This window comes from Pelodiscus sinensis, chromosome 1, assembly GCF_052426305.1.
Source record: "Pelodiscus sinensis isolate ZL-2025 chromosome 1, ASM5242630v1, whole genome shotgun sequence".
Taxonomy (NCBI): domain Eukaryota; kingdom Metazoa; phylum Chordata; order Testudines; family Trionychidae; genus Pelodiscus; species Pelodiscus sinensis.
Window position 1 is genome coordinate 15,316,900 of NC_143052.1, and position 24,867 is coordinate 15,341,766.

General features: G+C 43.9%; 1 protein-coding gene across 2 annotated transcripts in view; it reads left to right on the top strand.

The window, feature by feature from the left end:
* The window catches only part of CAMK1D (calcium/calmodulin dependent protein kinase ID), a 409,667-nt gene that overhangs the window by 345,132 nt on the left and 39,668 nt on the right, over window positions 1-24,867 (top strand). For both annotated transcript variants that reach the window (XM_006117098.5, XM_075926019.2), the window contains exon 6: window positions 22,291-22,366. In XM_006117098.5, the coding sequence (XP_006117160.2) occupies window positions 22,291-22,366 (76 nt within the window). The remainder of the gene's footprint in view (window positions 1-22,290; window positions 22,367-24,867) is intronic.

Consider the following 24,867-nt stretch of genomic DNA (forward strand, 5'->3'; position numbering starts at 1 on the left):
CAGGGTAAAATTCATCTCTAGTGTTATTCCTGTTAAATAATTAAATTGACATAATGACACCTGCTCCAGGGATACATTGGGCCTAGTATTTCTATGTATGAGAAATCTGAACTTTAAAATTTACAATAGCCAGAAGTTGGTGTTCTTTTTATCTATGTTGATATGTTATTCTGTGAGTATAGCCAAATGAAACTGAATTCTCTTACCTGTCTCCCAACCCTTACCTCCTGGGTGGTGTTGGTGGTGGTTTTTTTTTTTTTTTTTTTTTTTGGCCATTTCCTGAAAGTGTCAATACTGACCTCCAAGACTACAGCTGCCAGGAATTGGTCCATATTCTCAAACCTTGAAACTTCCTTAATGCAGCACTCCGCCAGGATCTGTTTATACTGATCCGTTCTGCGTCTGCTTCAGGAATTCTGCCTGATGAGCTGGGCATCATTAACAGAGAGCCACAGAACACCCAGGAGAGAATATCCCTGGAGATATTCACATTTGTGAATAACTGTATTTACATTCCCCCGTGTCTTTCAAGAATGGTGGTCCTAAAGTTATGCCATGACACACTTCTGGTGGGGGGACAGTTTGGGCTCTCTAAGATTCACTGGCTAGCATCCCACTTCTTCTTTGGGCCCTGAATTCACCCCACAACACAGGCATTTATTGCTTCCTGCAATGTGTGTGCTTGTGATGAGGCCTCGTACCATAAGATCAGTAGTCTTCTCTCACATCTAGAAACTCCATCCCAATCCTTGGTGATTATCACCTTGGATTTCTTCTCAGAACTACCGGAGTCCCAACAGTTCACAATGTCTGTGACCATGGTAGACCACTTCACCAAGTTGGCCCCCTTCATTCCCTGTTGTGATCGACCCTCCACTGCGGAAACCACCCAGAAGTTAATAAGTCATGGCCTTCTGAAACATGTTATCTGCAATCAAGGGCCACCATTCATTTGGGCCCAACACGCCTTTCTTCCACTTGCCGTCACACTCAAATGGCCAGATAGAGAGAGGGAATCAAATCCTTGAACTGTACCTGCAATGCTATGTCAGTTCCGTCACTTACCATCAAAATGATTGGTCCTAACTTTATACTATACAGAGTTCACTTATAACAACAAAGACCACATAACTATGGGTCAAAGCAGTTTTTTATTGTCAGCTATGGACACCACCCCCGATTTCATCCAAAACCACCCATGACCTCTTCTAACCCAGCTGCCTCAGATTGGGTACAGTGGAGCCATCAAATCAAGGAGGAAGTTAAAGGACATCTCAATAAAACAACAACAGACTACTGATGGTACGCAGATCAGTGTCAAGAGCAAGGACCCACTTGTTTAGTAGGACAAAAATTATGGCTCTCGATGGAGCACTCAGCCAAGATCCTAGTATAAGATCCCTGATGCATTAGAACATACCTAGGATTCCATATATCTCTCCTAAAACCATACTCAGAGAAAATGTTCATGCCCCCACATGAGTCTTCCACAAGGAACACTGATGCTTCTGACTTGTCAAATCCTCCTACTTAAGCCAGAAGGAAGAACAGGATAGTGTCGATACAACTCTGCTCCACCTCTTGCTTAGGACTGTTCCTACAGCACTATCTGCTCTTTTCTCCTGCTCCTGACCTCTTGGTTCCTGACTCAGCCTGATTCTTACTATCTGACTCTAAGTTCCTGATCTCATTCCCTAACCTTCTGGTTCTGAACCCTGACTTGAACAGGGAGACAACCCCATGCAATAGGTTAACCACTAGGCCCTGTCACATACGTAACATCCCTGACATTACCTTTGCTTTAGATCAGTGGTCCCCAACCTTTTGGGGCTGCTAGATGCCCATGGATGGGGCCACTCATGCACCGTGTGTCCGGGGGCGGGGCTGCGCATGCGCCGTGCGCCCGGTGTGGGGCCGCGCATGCGCCACGTGCCTGGGGAGCAGGGCCGGCACATGCGCCGCGCACCCGGGACCAGCACCGGCATGTGCCGCAACCCTGGGGCAGGGGCTGCCCATGCACCAGGCGCCCGGGGCCGGCACCGGCATGTGCCACGCACCCAGGGGCAGGGCCAGCCCAGATTATTTGGTGGGTGCACATAAATGGCCCGGCAGGCGCCATGGCACCCGCGGGCTCCACGTTGGGAACCACTGCTTTAGATCTTGACTGAGGGAAGTCTTGTTGTATTGTGTTTTTAAAGGGGCAGGATAGTCTTCATTTTATTTGTTGTGCAATAAAAACCACCTCCAAAGTGCTTAAACTCAATGTAGTCCTCCTTTTCTTCCTCCCACCAGTCCTATGAAGTCCTTTTTTGTATTAAAGAATAGGTATCAAAATGCGTGATGTAGTATAATTGGGTGCAATTCTGTCCATTTCATTTGAGTTACATGGGCTTATGCCAAATGTTATTTTGGCTTAGTAAAATCAATGGGGCTCTTCATGAACTTAGGGTTCCACCTCCTCTGATATGATTCCAGAGTGGGGACTCAGTCTATACAAATACTGCACTATTTAGTGATTCACTTTTTGAAGATCTAATTTCCAACACAGCGAGATAGCTGTTCCCTTTCAACCTGCAAGTTGCAATAATGGTGAAAGAATGGCCCAGCTGGGTTTCTAACACTCTCCTGTGTACATTGTTTCTAATTGTTGAGAAACCCACATGGGAAGTTTAATGACTTTGGGCACTACCATTTTTGCTTAGTGACTGCCAAGTTACCTGAATTTACATATATTTAGGAGGAAATAGAAACCATTCAGATCTCATAGTGATAAGCATGGTATAAAACCCTGAATATAGCAGAGCCCAGAACACAGCGAGCTAGATTCATCCCTGGTGTAAATCCATGGAATCACATTATGTCTATACTGCATAAAATACACTTGATTTTATCTGGGTAACCTTGGAAGAGAAACAGATTTTCTTTTGTCTTAATCACTCTGCAACAATCATAGCCTTATATCTCTTATTACTTTGTGAAACATAAGACAGTCTGCACCCTATTACATTCTGGACCTTATTTTATTTAATCAAGCTGAATCAGAGACCTTTTTTTTGAAGCTATATAGAGGAATTGAGTAAGAGCTAAAACAGCACATTTGATAATTCTTCATGTAGGCTGCTCAGCTGTGTTAATTAAAATATTTGAGCGGGTTCTGCATGGGCCGCTGACCAAAAACAATAAGGCTGTAAGAAACATCCGTTATAAGGTTCTGTTTGTTGAACAGTGGCTGAAGAAGAGAGACTCTGACTCCCATTTGGCAGAGAATAATCTCATGCTGCCTATTCATGTTGCCATTTACAAATGGAGGCAGGAACTGATATTCTGGAAATACTGATGACAGAACTTTCTAACAACAATATTAGGTCTCCCTGGTAGATGAAGGCAGCTCATCAAAGTGATGGCCTAACTGATCTCTGCTAGTTGGGCAGTTGATGCTGGACCTAGTGCAGCCGCATTCCTGATGATAGAGGTCTTATATCTATGAGGTCAATTCACAATCTTCTTTATTGAACTATTTGCCCCACTACCTTTTGTTCACCTTTTGTGAAGTTTTCACTATAACCATGCACATTGGTAGAGACCTGTATGGATACAAAATTTCGCATTCACATCTGTATCTGCAGAAATGAGCCACAGATTTTCATGGATTTGCAGGGCTGTATACATTGGCATTTTAATCTTACTCCTTAAATAACCTCTCATCCTTAAATAGGAACAGATCACTCTGCTGTATTTACACTAGTCTTTACATCGCAGATTTCAAATCAAAGATCAGCACATATAAACTTACATGTTCAAATCATTACTTCATCTGAAACAAATAGCTCCCTGGGTTATATGACCCCTCAGTGACTTGATTGACCCCCATATCTTCCATTATATTTGGATTAAAGTCATGTGGTGAAAGCTCAGGATGGACAGACTTTTACAGGGTTAAAAAAAGAACAAAATACATTCATGGAGGTCAGGTCCATCAATGGCTATTGGCCAGGATGGGTAGAAATGGTATCCCTAGCCTCTGTTTGTCAGAGGCTGGAAATGGATGACAGGAGAAGGATTATGTGATGATTACCTGTTCTGTTCACTCCCTCTGGGGTATCTGGCATTGGCCATTGTTGGAAGATGGGATACTGGGCTAGATGGACCTTTGGTCTAACCCAGTATGGCTGTTCTTATATTGTTAGAGTCCAGAGATTTTTATTCTATTCCTGACTTCCTGTGTGTCTTTGGGGAAATCACATAAACTTCTCTGTTGTCCTGTCTGTTAAATGGGGATAATACCCACCCAACATGAGGGAAGGGTATGATGATTTGTTTATTAATGTTGCTCTTGGAAATAATGGAAAATGTTGATATTATTTATTAAAATTCACGCATTCACACTCCACAGTTTTAGGTAGGGTTATTGGATGATAACACAGTATATATCTATCTTTATAAACTTATGGGAATAATTATTTTCTAATGATTATATTTTCATATCTGCCTCTTTAAGTTTGTTTTTTGCTTCACAGCAGCCATTACCCTTTTCAGTGTTTATTTTCCCCTATTCTCTTAACTTCTTTACAATTAAAAATCAGATGTAGACTCCACTGCTTCAGGATGCTGGTTATGTTGGTATTGATTCAGGTCGCATGAGCCAACACATCACACTTGCAGGACTCCTAAAGACCATTTATAGTTATGTTCTATTTTTTTCCCTCTTCAGTAGGAGCTAGCTCCTCTTCAGGATGGTCTCTTTCGTCTTTGGTTGCCCAGACAACACTCCGCAAGTGCAGAAAAATGTGCTGTCAGTCATGGCGATTATACCTGCCATGAGGCCACTGCTACTGCTATACCTGATTGCACATCTCCTTCATACTTTCCCTGTAATTTGTCAATATGAAACAGCTTTTCTGGGTTGTAGTCAGAACAAAATTTTCAGCAGCAGTCTAATGGCCCTACATAAATGTAACATTCCTTCCTCCCCGTAAAACAAAGTGATTTATTGTTCAAATGTGGATCAGAAGAAATGGTGTGACCTAGTAGAGTGTTGGACTGGGACACAGATGACCTGTGTTTTGTTTGTGGTTCTACTGCTGTGTGACCGTGGGCAAGTTGCTTCCCCTTCCTATGCTTCTGCTTCTCTGTCTGTAAAATGGGAATAATGGTGCTGACCTCTGTAAAGTGCTATGAGAGCTAATGGAAAGAGCTATACCAGAGACATGGACTATTATTATTAAATAGCCAGCTTTAAATCTTTAAGGCATGGTTCTGATCTATGTTATACCAATGTACATTGGAAACCACAATCCTTAAATCAATGACAAAAGGTTAACAGTTTTAGGGGCCAATTCTGCTTCAACCTGACATATTGAGCTGTAAAACTGTTAGCCTTTTACAGTGCTGAAAATGGATAATTTATTCATACTCTTTTCTTCCCATCTTTTTGCCAGTTTCTGGTCCATGACCATACTGTTCTAGGAAAAAAAAAAAAAAAAGGTCTGGTAGCACTTCATAGACTAACAAAACATGAAGATGGTATCATGAGTTTTTGTGGACACAGCCTACTTCTGAAGAAGTTTTATTAGTCTATAAAGTGGAAGAAAATTGGCCAAAGGTATCAAATCCACAATTTGATCTGAGGAAGTAGGTCTGGCCCACGAAAGCTCATCACCTAATAAACCATCCTGTTAGTCTTTAAAGTTCTGCATAATCCTGTCTTTCATGAGCGGCAGGTTTGTATAATTTTTGGTGGTGCCCCATTAGCCATGCCCTTTGGCCCCCATTAGCCACGCCACTGCCTCCCCCTCCATTAGCCACGCCTCCTGAGGTAACACGCTTAGGGCAAGATGGACACATGACCAGAAGTAAACGGTGTCATTTCACCCCGTCAAAGGGCTTTTCCCACCATCCTCCTACCAACAGGGATTAGTTTGGCCCCCACCAAGCCCCCCTCATGCAACTATCCTGCAATTGCATTAACCCAAAGTGTGTGACATTAACTCGGGGGTAGAGAGGCTGGAAGAAGTGTTGCCTCTAAGGCTATGTCTACACTCATGGCTTCTTGTTTAAGTACAGCCGTTCTTGCGCAAGAACCCACAGAGAGGCCACACTGCCCGCCTGCTCTTGCTCAAGGAAATTTACAGTACAGCATGGTAAAAGAGGGCATCTTGCGCAAGAGCTACTCTCTTTTCTAACAGGTATAAGCTCTCTTGTGCAAGAGGGCAGTGTGGATGCTCGGCAGGGATTTCTTGCGCACAAAACCCCTATGGCTAAAAGGGCCATCGTAGCTTTCCTGGGCAAGAGAGCGTCCACACTGCCATAGATGCTCTTGTGCAAAACCACAGCTCCCACATGGCAGTGGCAGAACACTTGAGCAAGAAACCACCAGTGTTTTCCCCCCATGAACAAAATGAATTTTGTGTTGTGCACCAGTACTGAGTTCATGTGGCTTGTTTGGATGTGCCACTGTGGCACCCAAGTTATTAATAAACATTTTTAAACCTTTACCTTTTGTCTCTGCTGCCATGTCTCCTTCCCTTGTTCCATCAGCTCCCCTGGTGCCTGCTGCTCCCCCAACTCCTCAGACTCCTCTGCTGTCCTGACTCCTGCCCTTCTCACAGCCCTCAGACCTCCTGCGACCTGCCCCCCTCCACCAGCCCTTCTCTCCCCCTTGTGCCCACTGCTCCAGTAGCCCCACTCTGATCATGTGAGCTACCCCTCCTCATCCCCTCTTCTAACACCTCCCACTACAAACCTGCCTTGCCTCTCTCCTCTGGTAGTGGTCCCTCCCCTGCAGGTGTCTGCCCTTCTGCTTCACCCCCAGAATCCCCTGGCACCTTCACCTTCTCTTACTCCTGCACTCTGCTGGTGCCACCCCCTTCCCTCACTGCCCCTGCTCCCTTTGCCCTCTTTTTCCCTGATGCCCACCCCTTCACCATCCTCTGCCCCCATTTCCCTCATGCCCCTGTGCCCTTACACATGACTTGCTTCATCCCAGTCTTCCTCATGCTCACCCCTTCTTTCAAGCCTTCTCCCAGCACCTCCTCCTCCAGCCCTCAACGCCCTTACCCTCCCCTCAGGGTATTTGAACTTGCTTCATTGCGAAGCCCCGGTGAACCAGGGCTTTCTCTGTTATTCTACCAAAAAGAAAGAAAGAAAGAAAGAAAGAAAGAAAGAAAGAAAGAAAGAAAGAAAGAAAGAAAGAAAGAAAGAAAGAAAGAAAGAAAGAAAGAAAGAAAGAAAGAAAGAAAGAAAGAAAGAAAGAGAAGAAAACAATGACAAGAAACAGACAGAAATAAACAAAATAGAAAAATAAACAGCAGAATAAGAGAGAAGGAGGAGAGAACTGGATATGTCCAGCTCCTCAGGATTTAAGAAATATGACCAGTGCTGTGAGCCCATACCGGCTTCAGACAGCCATACAAAATGTATTAGCTGCCTGGGGAAACCCACTCACCCGTCAGCTGTACACACTGTGCTTCTCTCACAGCGAGAGCTAGAAAGGATAGAGAGCTCCGCCTGAGAATGATTTTGTTTGAAAAGGCTTTACAGCCTGTTGAAGGGCAGAGTAGGAGCTACCCCCACCTTCCAAAAACACTCTGAGACAGAGAGCCTCACCATCCCGCTCTCTTCCAGCTTCCTCCTCCCCAAAACACAGAGGGGATGCACAGGAGAGTATGAGGACCCCTGCTACTAAAGCAGCGGGAAGATCCTCATATTCGGCACTGGGACCAGTGCGTCCCACCTTGGGGCCAGCCTGAGAGCACTCCAAGCAGCTGGCATGGCATGAAAAGCCAGTGCCGCTTCAAGTCCTGGCACCGCTTAAAGCCATGGCACCGCAGAAGAGGCAGTCTCACCTAGCAAAGCCGGCACTGGCTACATCTGTGCAGCATGACTCTGCACCGGCACCGACAGCAAACACAGATAGGCAGCCAGATGAGGCTGCTGCAGAACAGCCCCAGGAAATGGCTGACACTCACAGCAGGCAGCAGCATCCATGCCTGCCTTCTACTGAGTACTCACCTGTGAGATCTCTACCAAGATATTTCCCACTCAGATCTACGTCACCAATATCAGTCCATGAAGGTCCCTTGCCTGATGATGACCGGCACACAATATTCTCCTTGTGTCACACATTGCCTAGGAGATCTCGTTCTTATCACTACAGGGCTGGGCCATAGAAGAGTCCATGGCACCCATACTAGCCTTATCCACTGCACTGGGGTCCCTCGGAACACTGGGACTCATATAGATGCCGGTCCCCAACCCACTCAACACCATCAAGGAGAAGCTTGCCCCAGCCACAGCCCCTACCTCCTGTAAGGTATTCAGAGGAGGAGGATGGACAAATTTCGGACAACGAATCAGACATTTACACAATAGACATCATGCACTCTGATATCCTTATGTTGCAACCAGATAATGCGGTTATACCATCAAACGCTGTAGCAATTGATGACCTCAAACAGTTTCAAGAATTATTCAAAAGAGTAGCGACAAGTCAACAAGTTTCCTTGCAAGAAATATAGGAAAAACAGCACCGATTGCTAAAGAACCTACATCCTACATGACATAGCAAGATTGTCCTACCAATAGATGAGGCAATCATGGAAACTTCGGAAGATCTGTGGAAAACACCTGCATCCATTCAACCAACTAATAAAAGGGTTGATAGAAAGTACTTTGTTCCACCAAAAGACAACGAATTTCGGTTTGCACATCCACAACCAAACTCGTTAGTTGTGGAATCAGCACAACAAAGAGATAAATTACCGCAGTACAGAACCGGCAACGTGGACAAGGATCACAAGAAGCTAGATTTATTTGACAAGAAAATATACGCCTCTTCCACCTTACAACTAAGAATCTCAAATTATTAGGCTCTGACAGCAAATCATGATTTCGACAATTATTCTAAATTAGGAGAACTGATGCCACATCTTTCTGAGTCCAAAAGATCGATTCTGAAAGCAATAGTCCATGAAGGGCATACAGTTGCTCGCACCACTCTTCAAACTGCAATGGATTTCGCTGACACCACAGCCAGAGTCACAGCTATAGTAATGTGCAGGGCTTCCTGGCTACAGTCCTCCGGGGTTCCCCGGAAACTCCAACCCAAAGTAGAAGACTTGCCATTCGACAAGCACAAGTTATTCGCAGCTACGACAGACGAAATCCTCCACAACAGCAAAAATTAAAAAACCACACTTTGCACTTTGGGCATGTACACACCACCTTATAAACGGAGACGTTACAACCCATATAACCCATACAACTGAAACAGATATGGGCAATACAATCGACCACAGAGGCCCTACAAAGATACCAGACCAAGGCAACGGGCTCAAAGAAGCTGCTCCAATCAAGGCCACTCTCCAAGTACTCAATCCCCAAAGCAGCAAATTTGAAGATGTGGTCGAGGGTCTACAAGACCTCCCTCACGATCTGACACCAGGATAACATGGCCATCTTTTTACCCACCGGTTACGTCTGTTCCTTCCGCAATGGGAATCTATAACATCAGACCGCTGGGTTCTAGAGATAATCCAAGTAGGCTATTCCATCCCATTTACTACTATCCCACCAACCCTCCCCCCTATCCTGTCCCTCTTCAGGGACCACTTTCATGAGACCCTACTAAAACAAGAGATCAATGGACTTCTTACAATCGGAGCCATAGAAAGGGTATCTGAGGAATTCCATGGAAAGGGGTTCTACTTGAACTATTTCTTGGCAGAGAAGAAAACAGGGGGTTGGAGACCTATATTAGACCTCCGCAAATTGAACAAGTTTCTCAAGAAACAACATTTCAAGATGGTCACACTCACAACGATCATTTCTGCGCTAGATCAAAGGGACTGGTTCTCAGCCCTCGACCTGCAAGACGCGTACTTTCACGTAGCCATCCATCCAGCTCACAGACGCTACCTATGCTTTACCCTTGGACCAGAACACTTCCAATACAAAGTTCTCCCTTTCGGTCTTTCATCAGCTCTGAGAGTATTTTCGAAGGTACTAGCAGTTGTGGCTGCATACCTCAGACAACAGGACGTCATCATATTTTCCTACCTAGACAACTGCCTTATAAAGAGATCATCATGGGACGAAACCACCTCCATGATAAGCACAACCATAGCCCTTCTCAGTCGTCTAGGCCTTCTAGTCAATGAACACAAATCAACGTTGCACGCAGTCCAAGACATAGAGTTTATTGGTGTAAGCCTGAACTCAATCACAGCTCAAGCATGCCTACCTTGACAACGTTTTACAACTATACAAGAAATTATAAACGTGATATTTACAACCCCCACCACCACAATACTTACCTGCCTCCGACTAATGGGGCACATGGCTTCCACGACTTACGTAGTTCACCATGCTCGCCTACATTTTCGATGCTTTCAACTTTGGGTAGCAACCATTTACGTCCTATCTCGACACCCTCGGAACAAGAGGGTTATCATTCCACAAAACGTCCTTGCAACCCTACGATGATGGACAGTACCAGACAATCTTCTAGCGGGGGTTCCATTCCAACAAACCAAACCCGCTATCCAAATTACCACGAATGCATCCCTCCTCGGCTTGGGAGCACATATGGACAACCGAGGGGTTCAGGGCAGGTGGTCTCCAAACGAGAGATCACTACACATCAACCTCCTCAAATTGAGGGCAGTAAGAAATGCCTGTGCACATTTTGCTCCCGAAATTGCCAGTCGCACAGTCCGCATCCTAACGGACAACATCTGCACAATGTTCTACATAAACAGGCAAGGCAGAGTCCGCTCCCACTCCCTCTGCATGGAAGCTACCCACCTGTGGAACTGGTGCATCCGCAACCAAGTCATTCTCATAGCATCCTACCTACCTAGAGTGAACAACACCAAGGTGGATTCTCTCAGCTGCAACTTTACCTTAGATCATGAGTGGGAGTTACACACGGAGGTCACCAATTCAATATTCCACCAATGGGGATGGCTATCTATAGACCTTTTTGCTTCTACCCAGAATACCAACTGTTCCCAATTCTGTTCATGGGTGGGACTTGGCATGCATTCTCTGGGGGATGCCTTTCTCATCAAATGGACTGCCCCCCTACACTACACCTTCCACCCCATGCTGCTCATCTCAAGAGTCCTATGCAAAATCTGCAGAGATGAAGCCCTAGTCATCCTGATAGCTCCATCATGGTCCAGTCAAACTTGGTATCCATACCTCTACAGGCTAGCGGTTCAGCCTTCCTATCCATTACCACACCGAGCAGACCACACCGGGCAGACCTTCTATCTCAGGACAATGGGAGGATACTGCACCCACAACTCCATACCCTACATCCAGGCATGGCTTCTCTCTGATTCACGGAGATAGAGGATTGGTGTTCTCAGCAAGTGAAGGAGATCCTCCTCCATAGTAGGAGACAGTCCACATGCAAAAATTACCTGCAAAAATGGACATGATTCTTGCACTGGTGTCAGCGAGCCAAAGTAGAACCCCATGTCTCTCCATTAAATACCATCCTCAACTACATTCTAGACCTTAAAGCATCGGGACTGTCAATTTATTCTCTAAGAGTCCACCTCTCTGCAATAATAGCATTCCACACCTCGGTGGATGGCTTCTCCATATTTGCCCATCCTATCACAAAGAGATTCCTTAAGGGACTTCACAATGTACACCCACCCCATAGGGCCCCACCCCCCTTATGGGACCTAAATCTTGTCCTGGATCACCTCACCAGGCCTCCCTTCGAACCACTGGTTACTGTGCCACTTCCTTTCCTTTTTATGAAGTGTGGTTCCTGCTAGCTGTCACCTTGGTTAGGAGAGTAAGTGAACTTGGGGCATTAATGGCAGAACCCCCATATACAGTTTTCACAAAGGATAGGGTCACATTGAGGCCTCATCCAGCATTCCTACCAAAGGTCTGTAAAGTATTCCATGTGAATGAACCCATTGTACTACCTACTTTTTTCCAAAAACCTCATGCCTCACAAAAGGACTCTAGCTTACATACTTTAGATATTCGTTGGGCTTTGGTCTTTTTCTTGGAAAGAACAAAACCATTCCATAAATCCCAAAGACTCTTTATTTCCATCGCTGAATGATCCAAGGGCACAACCATCTCATCACAACGAATTTCGAAGTGGATATCGACATGCATAGTCAGATTCACACCCTGGCCAACAAACCGCTATGATGTCCACCACGAGCACATTCCACTCGAGCTACGGCTGCTTCTACAGCCTTTTTGAACAATGTTCCCTTAAGAGACATTTACTGGGCAGCAACATGGTCACCAGACTATACCTTTGCCAAACATTATGCCATCTTGCCACAACTCAGTACTGATTCAGCAGTTGCTACAGAGGTGCTGTCCATCACTGCTAAACACTGATTCCGGCTCCCTCCAGCCAAACATATTGAATACTGCTTTGTAGTCACCTGGAGTGGAGTACCCACGGGGACACCTCTTGAAGAAGAAAAGGGGGTTACTCACCTCATGCAGTAATGAGTGTTCTTCAAGATGTGTGTCCCCGTGGGTGCTCCATGACCCTCCTTTCTCTCCTCTGCTCGGAGTCATAGTTACTTGGGCGGAGACGAGGAACTGAAAGGGAAGAGGTTGAGCCACGCACTAGCAAGAGGTGGGAGCATCTCGAGATGCTCCCTGCGCATGCGTGGCCCAACAGGGGAATCTGCGGCTCAGGGCAACCTTTCACCTGAAGTGGAGCACCCATGGGGACATATCTTGAAGAACACTCGTTACTGCATGAGGTGAGTAACTCCCTTTTTTGTTACAAAAGAGTGGTGGTTAGTGATTCGCTGCACTGCTATCTATCTGGTTCAGTTGCTTGCTAAGCAAACAGAATGTGCAATTTTAGTTAAGCTTCTTAATACACATCACTGTTTTCTTTCTAAAAAGTAAATTATTATCAAGTTAGATTATATCTGAAGTGAGATATTAGGGCCTGAAACCATTAGTACATTAGCACATTAACTGGGCTTTTAAATCCCTGCCCTGCAGATTATATCAATATGAACAGTTCAGAGAAAGTCTTATTCTTTCAGGAGGATTCTCAGAGATATCGTTTCTGAAGTAAAAAGGTGACTGTTAGGATAATTTAACCCAATTATACTCAAGGAAGGTGTTTTCCCAAGAGATAATTTTACATTTTTCCTTCTTTTAGGAAGATTCTCACATTTCAGTCTGTGGATATGACAATTACACTATTCTGTCCCAAGCAAGCTACTGCCTTTTCTTCCATGAGTGAATTTAGAGCTCAGTCCTGCAATCTGCTAAGCAGTCTGTTCTCAATCCAGAAAAGACTCAAGCAAATGCTTAATTTTCAACATGTAAATAGTCCCCCGTGTTATTCCTCCCACCAGGCTAGTTCACTTATACAGATATGAAAGGCCAGTTGTTAAGTGGCATTTCACATGAGCTTAGCTAACATAATTTTAGAAAACACCTTTTTTTCCTAGTCTACACAAGGACTAAAATTTTCAGAAATACTAAGGGCATGTCTACACTACAGTCTTAAGTCGACCTCCGTTAGGTTGATGTACAGCTGCTGCAGTAATTATACAGTGTGAGATGTCCACATTACTCTCCTTACTGCAAGTGGTGCTTGTCTTCACCAGGAGCACTTCTAGGGTATGTCTACACTACCCCGCTAGTTTGAACTAGCGGGGTAATGTAGGCATACCGCACTTGCAAATGAAGCCCGGGATTTGAATTTCCCGGGCTTCATTTGCATAAGCCGGGCGCCGCCATTTTTAAAACCCCGTTCGTTCGAACCCTGTGCAGCATGGCTACACGGGGCACGAACTAGGTAGTTCGAACTAGGCTTCCTAGTTCGAACTACCGTTACTCCTCATTCCACGAGGAGTAACGGTAGTTCGAACTAGGAAGCCTAGTTCGAACTACCTAGTTCGTGCCCCGTGTAACCGCGCTGCACGGGGTTCGAACGAGCGGGGTTTTAAAAATGGCGGCGCCCCGCTTATGCAAATGAAGCCCGGGAAATTCAAATCCCGGGCTTCATTTGCAAGTGCGGTATGCCTACATTACCCTCCTAGTTCGAACTAGGAGGGTAGTGTAGACATACCCCTACTGACTGAAAAGGGGCAGTGTGAGGGGTTAACAGCAGGGCTTTTATCCACACAATTCCTCAGCAGGAGCCTAGCTGGAAATAGGGAGGCAGCAACTCAATACTTCTCATTTCTGGCAGGGAGAGCCACACCCAGAGTCTGCCATGTTCCCTGTAAGGAGAGAGGAGCCAAGGGGAGCAGTTGAGTTCCCATCCAGAAGCCTCGGTACATCCATGCTCTCAGAGGGGAGCATGGAACTAGAATCCCAAATCCAGTTCTAATGAGATTTAAGTGCCTACATACTTAAGTCACGTTTGAAAATGGGACTTAAAGTGCTTTTCCCAAGACACTTAGATGCTTTTGAACATTTTATTTAAGTCCTTAAAGACTATCCCAGTCAATATTTTTCTATTATGCCTCATTATAGAGCCACAGTCCACAGAGCTCTGGTGTTATCTCCTTCTAGAATTATAAATTAGACACATCAGGAATGCTGCATCATGGACCTTAAATTCCACATGACTCTCTAATATATTAATCCCACTTAAGTGTAACCATAGTACTTTCGGGCCTGATCCAGCTCCTACTAAAGTCTATGGAAAATTTCCTTCAGTAGGAGTTGGAGCGGACTGTTGGTATATGTTTTTTTCTTCTTCATTTTGGTCTTTGTCCTGCATTCCTGAAAGGCCATTTCACCATGTATCTGCTTTTCCAGAAATCCAGAAGAGATCTCAGCTCATGCTGAAGTTATAATTTTATTTTAGCCTTGTACAGGACATCAGGCCAAGGCACAAAAGTCAATAATAGATTTCCATCTTTGCTTTTGAATGAAGTACTTGGTATCACTTTGAGCCAGAAAGTCTTTTGGAATCTCCTTTTTAGCAAGTAACAACACAAGATGTTGTTTAAGCAGTTACATGAGTAATAAAGTAAAAAATAAAACATGAGTGTTCTGCATTTGTCAGGGATTACTCAGGGAATTTTTTACCTCTCCTTCTTTCACCACAGTAAAAATTTTCCTCTCCCTGCTTGGAGTTCAGTTTCTTGTTCTACAGATTGCTTTCATTCTTTACAACTACTGTTCTGCTCAATAAGCCAGTCTAAGGGGCAGCAAGCACACAGGTCAAGCAGGTGACCTAAATGCTGGGGGAATCTATAGGTAGGTGGAAAAAGGAGGCATCCTCCTCATGAGCCTTTGGAGCGGCTTTAGAATTGCTGTGGGAATGTGCTTGGGTCTAAGGCTGAAGCAGTCTTTCCCTACTATAAAGAAGGATTCATGAAGTGAGATGTTCTTCAGCCCTGACTGTTCCTTGGCCAACCAGTGCTCTGCCTTCTCCCACCCCCTGGCTGTGTCTACACTGGCACCCCTTTCCAGAAAAGGGATGCTAATGAGACCAGTCGGAATTGCAAATGCCGCGGGGGATTTAAATATCCCCCGTGGCATTTGCATGAACATGGCTGCCGCTTTTTTCCGGCTCGGGGTTTTGCCGGAGAAAAGCGCCAGTCTAGACGGGATCTTGCGGAAAATAAACCCTTTTCCGGAAGATCCCTTATTCCTACTTTCAAGTAGGACTCCACGCTGACTATTACTTATGACTTTATTATCTTCTAAGTGTTTTCAAATTGACTGCTTAATTATTTGATCCATTATCTTTCTGGGTATAGAAATGTCCCATAACTTCCCTTTGATTCCCCTGCTTTAGGAAAATTGGTGCTAGTATAGCTATAGTTTAGTAGCTAGCAGTTAAACTCTTAACCCTGGCATGTACTATGCTTTTGCTAGTCCAACTTATTGTGCAGTGTACTCTAAAATAGGGAACTTAGAAGTCCTGCATTCAGTTTCTTGGTCTGCCTCAGAGTTCCTGTGTGATCTGGGATCCATAACCCACGTATATGTATTTAGATCTTAGTTTCCCCCCCGATTTGTTGCTCTTCTCTGGACATAATCACAACCTGCCCCACGTGTACAAATGTGTAATTTCTTGTCAGTTTACTTGAAATTATGTGGAACATGAAAAATAGCATTATATTTGTTCTTGTGGGATGGTAAAAACTATCAGCAAGAGATACATTTATGGGAGCAAATGAGGGTCATGTTCAGCTCTCAGGGTAACAAGAAAAGCTGATAGTGTCCTGTCAACACACTCTAATACTTACCTTTGTATAGCATGCTCAGCCAGCCTAAAATCTCATGTGCTAAGCTCTTTGCAAGAACATGAACTGCTACTATTCTTCAGCCTTTAGTTATTGCATTTTTGGGAGCTTATTAGCATGTGCTTCGCTGTTGAGAGGAGAGTATGGCCACTCCCTTTGAAGGGCTGAAGCCAGCAACTTTACTGATTCTTTTCCACAAAGACCATTTCAGAACAAGCCTTCCATTTATTTATTTATTTATTTATTTATTTATTTATTTTATTTATTTTTTAATGAAATTGTGAAAGACACCAGATAGCCAGGGCTGGGAAGTCAAGTGTTCTGTTTGTCTGAAGAACAGACAGCTAGTAGTGGCTTCCCTCACTACCTTCCCAAAATGGCTTAATCTTTTATTGGAGAACTGACAGACTTCCCGAGCTCCTGGACAAGGTATGTGTCCAGGAGGGGAGGGGGAAGAAGGGGAGGAAGCAGCTCTGTGCTCCTGGAAGGGGCAGAGCTGGGGCAATCAGCCCTCAGTGCTGCATGGAGTACTCCCTGCTGCACGCATACCCCCTCCCCCAGCCAGCCCTTAGTGCTGTCTGGAGCACGTGATGTGGCACTCCACTGGTGATTTAAAGAGCCTGGGGCTCTGGCTCTTGGCTGTCACAGTAGCAACAGCCAAGAGCCACAGGCCCTTTTGTATCACCGGGCCCCTGGGGCAACTAATCCTATCTTTGTTATCTTAGCATATTCATTCCGTTAGTGTCTCTCCAGAGACTGCCAACTGAAGTCGCAATGAGCATCATTTCTAGTGGTGCTTTTTGGGCTGTGTGTGTTTGTCTGCTTACAAATTAAATGGGAGCACCAGCTCATTTCACAATTGTCCACCAAACCACTTTGAGATGGCAGTGATGCAGTCACTGCTGATATTGGTTGGATTTGAAACATGATGACACAGAAGTGAAGAGTTCTGTGTAATATAAGATCCTCTTCTTTGCCTTTTTTTGAATTGGTCATTGTATAGCATTTGAATCTAAACACAGTGGCTCATAAATAATTAGTATTAGTATATAGCACCTATAAGTATATTAGGAACTCCGCATGGATATAAGGAAAGCTATTTAAATGATTAGCTCTTTGGAACAGGGACCATCTCTTAGTTCTGTATTTGTACAGTCCCTACCACAGTGTTACTTAGTGTCTTTGGGGCTGTTAGGGTACTACTGAAATACCTAGGGATGTGGTGAATTCAGTGTCACTAGCAGTCTTTAAATCAAGACTGGATATCTTTCTAAAAGGTATGTTATAGCTAAAGCAGAAGTTATGGACGTGCTGCAGACATTATTAGGTGAGATTCTTTGCCCTGCATTATATAAAGAGATCAAATTAGATGGCCACTTCTGGCCTCAGGAGTTGAATATAGATAACAGTAAATCTCTGACCCAAAGAGCTTTAAATAGAACTGGAAATAAGAGAAATGAAGTCCTGCGCCAAGAAAGAAAATAGGGAAAGAGGTGTACAAGGGCCATGAATTTGCTTTGATGGCTAGGTCCGTATCTTGGTGGTATTTTCTTTAAATATATGTTTAACTAGATTTTTTTATTTAAAACATTGTTCTGCGGTGGGGCTGGGGATGAGGAGTTCAGTATGCAGATAGCCCTAGGGAGAGAGGACAACCCTAGCCCTCTTTCACCACAGAAGCTTGGGTCCAGGTGAGATGCGCCTGTTCATGGCCACTGCAGCTGCAGTGGGCACAGCCAGGGGAAAAGTGCATGTCCCCCGGTTGCAGGACAAACAGAGACACAGACAGACTCTCTGAAATATATAATAGATAGCTGTCGCTTTTTCCACTTCTATAACACCACTGGGCCAGCAGGGGGCAGCTGTCCTTGTCCCCCTCTCTGGCCCCTTGCTGCCCCCTTTTGGTCATTCTGCAGTATAACTGTTCCTCCTACTAGACCCATTGCTTTCCATTTGATGAGAAACAATCAAATTCTAGGCACATCCCATTGTCCTGGCACAACCAAACCCTAACCTTGCTTTAAATTATGATAAGAAAAAGCTGCCTGACAAATATGGTGGTTCTAGCTCTTACCGCTTAGGAGGCGTTCTTGAACAGACTCGCAGATGGACGGACAGACAGACAGATACACATTTATAAAATATAAGTAGATTTATATTTATAAAATATAAGTAGCAATAGAATTATGATTAAGACTGACTTTTTGCTTGTGGGTTTTTTTTTCCTGATGGAGGAAGAAAGTGTAGAAGGGGAAAGTTTGAGTAGTGGAGGAGGAGCTTTAGAGAAAAGAATGGAGGAAGATGACAGAAAAAATAGGGAAGGAAAGGGGAAGGAGACTGTGTGATCTGGTAGCAAATTGAAAATGAGAGTCGAGGGATGAGAGGAGAACAGCTAGGTAGTCAAACAGCAGGTATAAATAAAAATAGTCCTAAAAGTATGTTTGGGGTTCTGTGTCTGGCATGTAGTATATACATTACATGGCCTCCTGCTCCCAGTTCTGCTGTGGAAGAGTGAGGAATGCTTTGGGGGCTGGAGCCTAAGCTCTTCCCACTGTGGCTGGGGTAGCCTAGTGCCTGTGCTGACTCCTGGGGAATCCAGGAAGGGATATGATGATGAAAGCTGCACTCCAACCCGCTGTTCCCGGGGGCCAGACTACAGCCCTTGGCATCACAGATATTTAAGTTGAAAACCTGGAATTTCCACCATTGTATCAACCTTTAAAAATTAGCTGCTCTCCATGGTCCTTGGCAGAAATGGTGGGGGGGGGGGGAGTGGAGGGAGGACATGGTGCTTCAGGGTATAACCTATCACATATGTTTTAATGAATTAGACCTACAGAAAGAAAGGAGTGAATTCTTCCCCACTAATTAATTTTACACTTCTTTCCTCCATCTTCTGCCTCAGTTTCTCCTCAGTATCTTGTTTTTTTGCCTACCACAAACCGCCTCTTTTTTAATGGCAGTTCTGGCTTTTGCCCTGGGAGCAGCATGAGCAACCTGGTTCTCAGAGCTCTCTCTGACTTGGTTCTTCAGATCATTAAACATATCGATTTAATTCAGAATTCCATTGCTCCATGTGTTTCTCCCCCAGAATATTGATCATGACAAGGTCTGGTCTGGTCTGGCGTAGGGAGGAAAGTTGGCCCAGTGGTTCAGACACTAACTTTGGTCAGAGCTTGGCTTTATTTCTTGGCCTACCATGGCCTTACTGTGTGACTTGAACTAATCACTCAGGGTATGTCTACACTAGCCACCCTAGTTCGAACTGTATGTATAGCTAGTTCTAATTCACTAAAACATTTATTTCAAGCAGTTTCTTACCCTAAAGAGCTGTTCTTATTTTAGACAAGTCTTCAAGTCAAATATGATCTTTTACTCTAACTTGGGTCTCCAGTTTCTTTGTGTCACAGTGTGGCAGGCTGAAGCCAGCCGAAGACAAAGACCTGATAACTTTCCCTTGCTTAAACAGTCTTTTATACTGGAGCATGATTTTTTTGTTCTCTTCCCTCTTCCATGGAAAACTATCCAGCTAAAAATGGAATCCCAGTACCAGGTGGTATGATCACATGTTTTACTAGCCCAATCACCTTTGAACTTCCAGGATACACAAGGCTATTTACAGCTGATCACCCAGTTGTTAAGGTTTCTGGGGCATCAGTAATGGCTCTCATGAGCACATTTAAAATTATAAACAGTCTCATACTTCATATTTCTAACTTTACTTACAAGAATTATACATGCACCAACGTAGTATATACAGATCCAGTGGACTGTAAAATTAAAATTGATAGGTCACATGAGGTATTTTGTCCAAAGTATCTCTGAGTTATGCATATTTCTCTTCATAAGCCAATTTCATAAAGCATGGGTGCGAACTGTCAAAATATATTTAGTCTAGCAGGCTGCTTTCCTCCATCTCTAAAGTGGCCTACATCCCAGGGCTGTGTGTATGAAGCTTAATTCATCTTAACCTAAAAGACTCTTCATGATCTCACTTCCAGCCATCTCTCTGTTCTTATTTCCTCCTAGACACCTCCCAGTCATCACTCCTTACATCTCCCATGCCTACTTTTGGAGATGAGAGCAAGGAGATGGTATCTTATATAGGGTGCAATATGATAGCAGCAGGCCTGCTGACGGGGAGGCAAAGGTGGCAACTGCTCCAGGGCCTGGGAAGTCAAAAGGGCCTGGGAGTTCCCATCCAGAGCCCTGGCCCCTTTAAATCACTACCGGAGCACCACGTGGTATGCTCTGAGTGGCTCTGAGAGCTGCCTGGGGTGTGCAGCATGGCTTGCTCCAGGAGCCTGGAGATGGCCACCTACTTTGCCTAATAGTCTGTCAAGTCTGCAAGCCCCCTGGATAGAAGGCTTGAAGCCAGTTCCTTGTCCCTTTTAATTCCTCCTTGTACACATTCCTCCAAGCAGCTCCTCCTTATTAATAACTTCCATTCCCTCCTCCGCCAGAAATTTTGCCCTATGTTCATTTGCCTTGTCTTATTTAGATTGTTAGCTCTCTGCAGCAGGAAATCTGTATCTAGGCACTTTGTAAATGTACTGCATCGTGTACTGCAAAGGCTAGACTGTGATATGCTTGCCCACATTAAGTGGCCTCTTTCTCTTGGAGTAGCCCTATTGTCTTCAGTGGGATTACCTGTAGGGTAAAGTACTACTTAACATGAATAGTTATTGCAAAACCTGGCCCTTAAACTCCTAAGTACTCATGAAAACCTCTGCGCTTTTTAGTTCAATACGGCAGGTCATCTTTATAAATATCATGAACAACAATTTTTGCATTGCTATGGGCATTTTGCTTGGACAATTCAAAAGCTTCTTTACATGAAAAAGATTAAGGTCATGGGGTTTTAAATTCAGTGTTAAGCATTTGCAAATGAAAGCTACCAATATAGACATAATTCTCCAGACTTTCATGTAGTAAATGTGACCTTTAAAATTTCTGATTTAAAAAAACCCCACAAGCATTGGAATAAATGTTCAGCCCCCATCTTCCACGGGAACTCGAGATACAGTAGTTAACAGTTTTAAATGCAAATGAGGCTCGGTTCTTTTGTGTGTGTATATCTAGCTCTAATTCCTAGCTCTTTTAGTTCTCTCTGCTATTGTGGCCTCTGCTGTGTGAGACAGAAGGGCAAGTGGCTCCCTATGACTCTGACAATCACAATGCTTCATTAGTCAGGTTGTAGGAGGTGCAGTGACAGCTGTCTAGCTCTCATCCCTCTCCTGGAGACTTAGCATATCAGCTCGGTGACACATGGCACTCCATTTGAGTTGCTTCCTGAAATCTTCCATTTGATAGCACAATGCCGTTGAGCTGCCAACTTGTAAATGTACATTTGAGCAATTGTTCAACACTGTCTTGTTTTTCTTCACATTACCAAAAGTTCCTTTGACAGGAAGCTGAACGTCCTGTGGCCTGACTGTCTTTTATTTTTTTATGTGCTTGTTTTTGTTTTCAGTTCTCTATTCTCTGTCAGAAGATGACGAGCTAATTCAGCATTTAGATTCACTGTTTTCTTTCAATAAATACTCTTTAAAACTTTCTAGTTTGGCCTGTTGATATAAGACCTGGGTCTGTGAGGTAGGGAACAAGTCAAGGTAGTCTCAGCTCCCAAAATATAGAATTGGCACTGTGTAGAATTGGGCCAAAGGGTGTTATGAAGACCAAAACTATACCTATTAAAAAGACCTAGACAAGTTCATGAAGGATAGGTCCATCAATGGTATTAGCTGGAATGGGCAGGGATGCAAGCCCATGCTCTGAGAGTTCTTAGCCTCTGTTTGCCAGAAGCAGGAAGTGGGTGCTGGGATGGATCACTTGAGGATTTACTATTTTGATAATTTTCTCTGAAGCATCTGACATTGGCCACTGTTAGAAGACAGGCTATTGGGATAGATGGAACTTTGGTGTGATCCAGAATTGCCATTCTTAAGATCTTATGTTAGTCAAGGAAATCTAGGTACCATGAATGACCATGGAGTCCCACAGCTTGGTAACATGCTCATTTTTTGGTCTTGGTACATTTAACTGTATGACTTTTTTCCCCCAGCTCCTGAAGTGCTGGCCCAGAAACCTTACAGCAAAGCGGTGGATTGTTGGTCTATTGGGGTAATCGCATATATTTTGTAAGTATCTATTCATTTTGTAACTGCAGGATCTGTAACACATACTCACCTGTGTATATTCATCCTCTGATCAAGGGATTGTCATCATTCACGTGTGTGGGTTTTGGTGCTGTGTAAAGGTGTAACACACTCATATGCATACCCAAACCTGTTTACCTACACATCAAAAACAGACAGGTGGTTGCATCAGTACCCTGTTAGGGGATTCTCAAGAAGTCTTTCAACCTCTGTTCACGCTGTCAGGTGATGTATCCTTTTCTGGAAGCAGAGTGGGAAAGGAACTGATCTCTGCTGACAGAGAAGGGAAAGGTGTGGAAGTGAAGAGAGACATAGAGGCGAGGTCTACAGAGGTCAGTGCTCTGATAGCTCCCAGCACATGATGAAGCATATCTCCCTCTAGAGCAGCGGTTCCCAACCTTTTCCTTTTGACAATTTGGGAAGACTTGGTGACCCAAAGCAATTCAAAAATGAGGGGAGGTGGGGAGGCAGACTTGGTGACTCTTTTGAAATGTAATGGTGACCCATATTGGGTCGCGACCCATAGGTTGGGAAACCCTGCTGTAGAGCTCATTTAAATTTTTCTATCAAAGCTATTTTTCCAATGGAAAATGACTTTTTACTAGACAGAAAATTCCATTTTGTGGAAAATCAACTACATCCTCCCAAAGGACATTTCAGTTTTTGGAACTTTAGTGAATAATTTCAAGAAAAATTAAAATCTTTCATTAGAATTTTTCATGGAGTTAGGAGATTATTTGCTAGTCAGTTCTAATCGCTCCCATGATCATCTCCCCTGGATGCAAGTGAGCTAAAGTTTGCATAATCTGGTTTGATTCAATGTCATTTACTGTATTTGGACCTAAATCCTTGCTCTCATAAGGATTCTTGTTGACTTCAGTGACACTACTCACTTGAGTAAGGATTAATTGTACAAGTGAGGATTGTAGGACCAGATCTTTTCTGTGTTTTGTAAAATGGAGGACAGTTTTTGCTGCCCTTTGGAACTCATAAACGATGCTACTTTGTGGAGCCATAGAGAGTGTTGTTGAACAGTACAAACCATTCCGATTGTGCACAGGAGTTGAGCATATTGCACCAAATCCTGCACTTGCTTATACCTTGTGCAACCCCAGTAACCATAATGGTTTTGCATAGAAGGTAAGGCTGCTGAGAATTTAGCCCATAATTTCCATCACATCTGTGGTGTTGCACCTGATCAGGGACTATGATAGAAGACCTGGGAAATGGACTCCCAACATCTCATATGGCCAAGCAGGATACTACCACTAGATGCAATATTTTATGCAGATTATATTGTGAAGCCTATAACAAAAAGATTTCCAATGAAGAGGAGCAGAAATGTTGCATGGTACTGTTGGCACCCTCAGCATTAGAAATGGAGAGCAGTATGTCAGCTCTATGGTCATCCCTTCTTTGTCCTCATCAGAAAGCGAAAGGATATGGGAGTAGAGATGGAAAGTGTCTGGAAACCCCTGGGCACAGGGACTTGGTAATGCAGTTGTACATTCCTGCTGTCTAGATAAATGTGCCTATAAAAGTGCTGGGGATCAATGGACACCTGCTGAAATCTTCTGTGTGTGTATGAATGTGTCAGGTCAACCGTTAGAGGTTGATGTACAGGGAAGCAAAGGGATCTGCTGCTTGTGTTATCTGTGGGAGATTCCGAATAACTAGAGTTATTTGAAAATAACTTAGTCCAGTCTACACAGCAGGCAGTTATTTCAAAATAATATTGAAATACTGTCAAGCTGGAGGACTTCTTACTCCCAACTCCTACAAACCTTATTGTACAAAGAGTAAGGGAAGTCGGAGGAATAGTGCTCTATTTTGAAATAAGTGCTGTGTAGATGCTGCCAATGTCAAAATAAGCTATTTTGAAATAAGCTATTCAGTTGACGTAGCTCAATTTGTGTAGCTTATTTCGAGTTAAGCCCTGCTGTGTAGACACATCCTTAGATAATAATTGTATATGTTGTCTGCAGCATTAGGTTATTTGTCAATTGGCATTTTTGCCATGTGTGGTTCCTTGAAACACGTTTAGGTTCCTGCACTAGGCTGGTTCAGATAGGCCAAACAGGGCCCAGCTAATATAACAAACTTGTTCTATTTGTACACTGAAGCAAGGAACAATCCTATTGCTACTATGTATAACAGAAGCCAGGTTAGACCTGTTGAGGCTTATATTTCCAGGGATATATTTTTTTTTCATGTTATACAAATGTCATAGTCAAACAGGTCTGCAGCATAAAGCAATTGAAGTGCCACGGCATCAAATTGTTCCTACTTTGTTCCTTTTTCCTTTGTGAAAACATTTGATGGCTTGTCAACGTGAATAACTTTTGGATAAAGCAGCACAGCTATTTTTGTCTCCACCACCATTTAATTGCTGTATTATCCATTGCAGCACAGTGCATATTGTTTGTCTGTTAACTGCATTTTATTTTAGTCCTGAGTATACATTTTATAACTTGTTTTCCTCA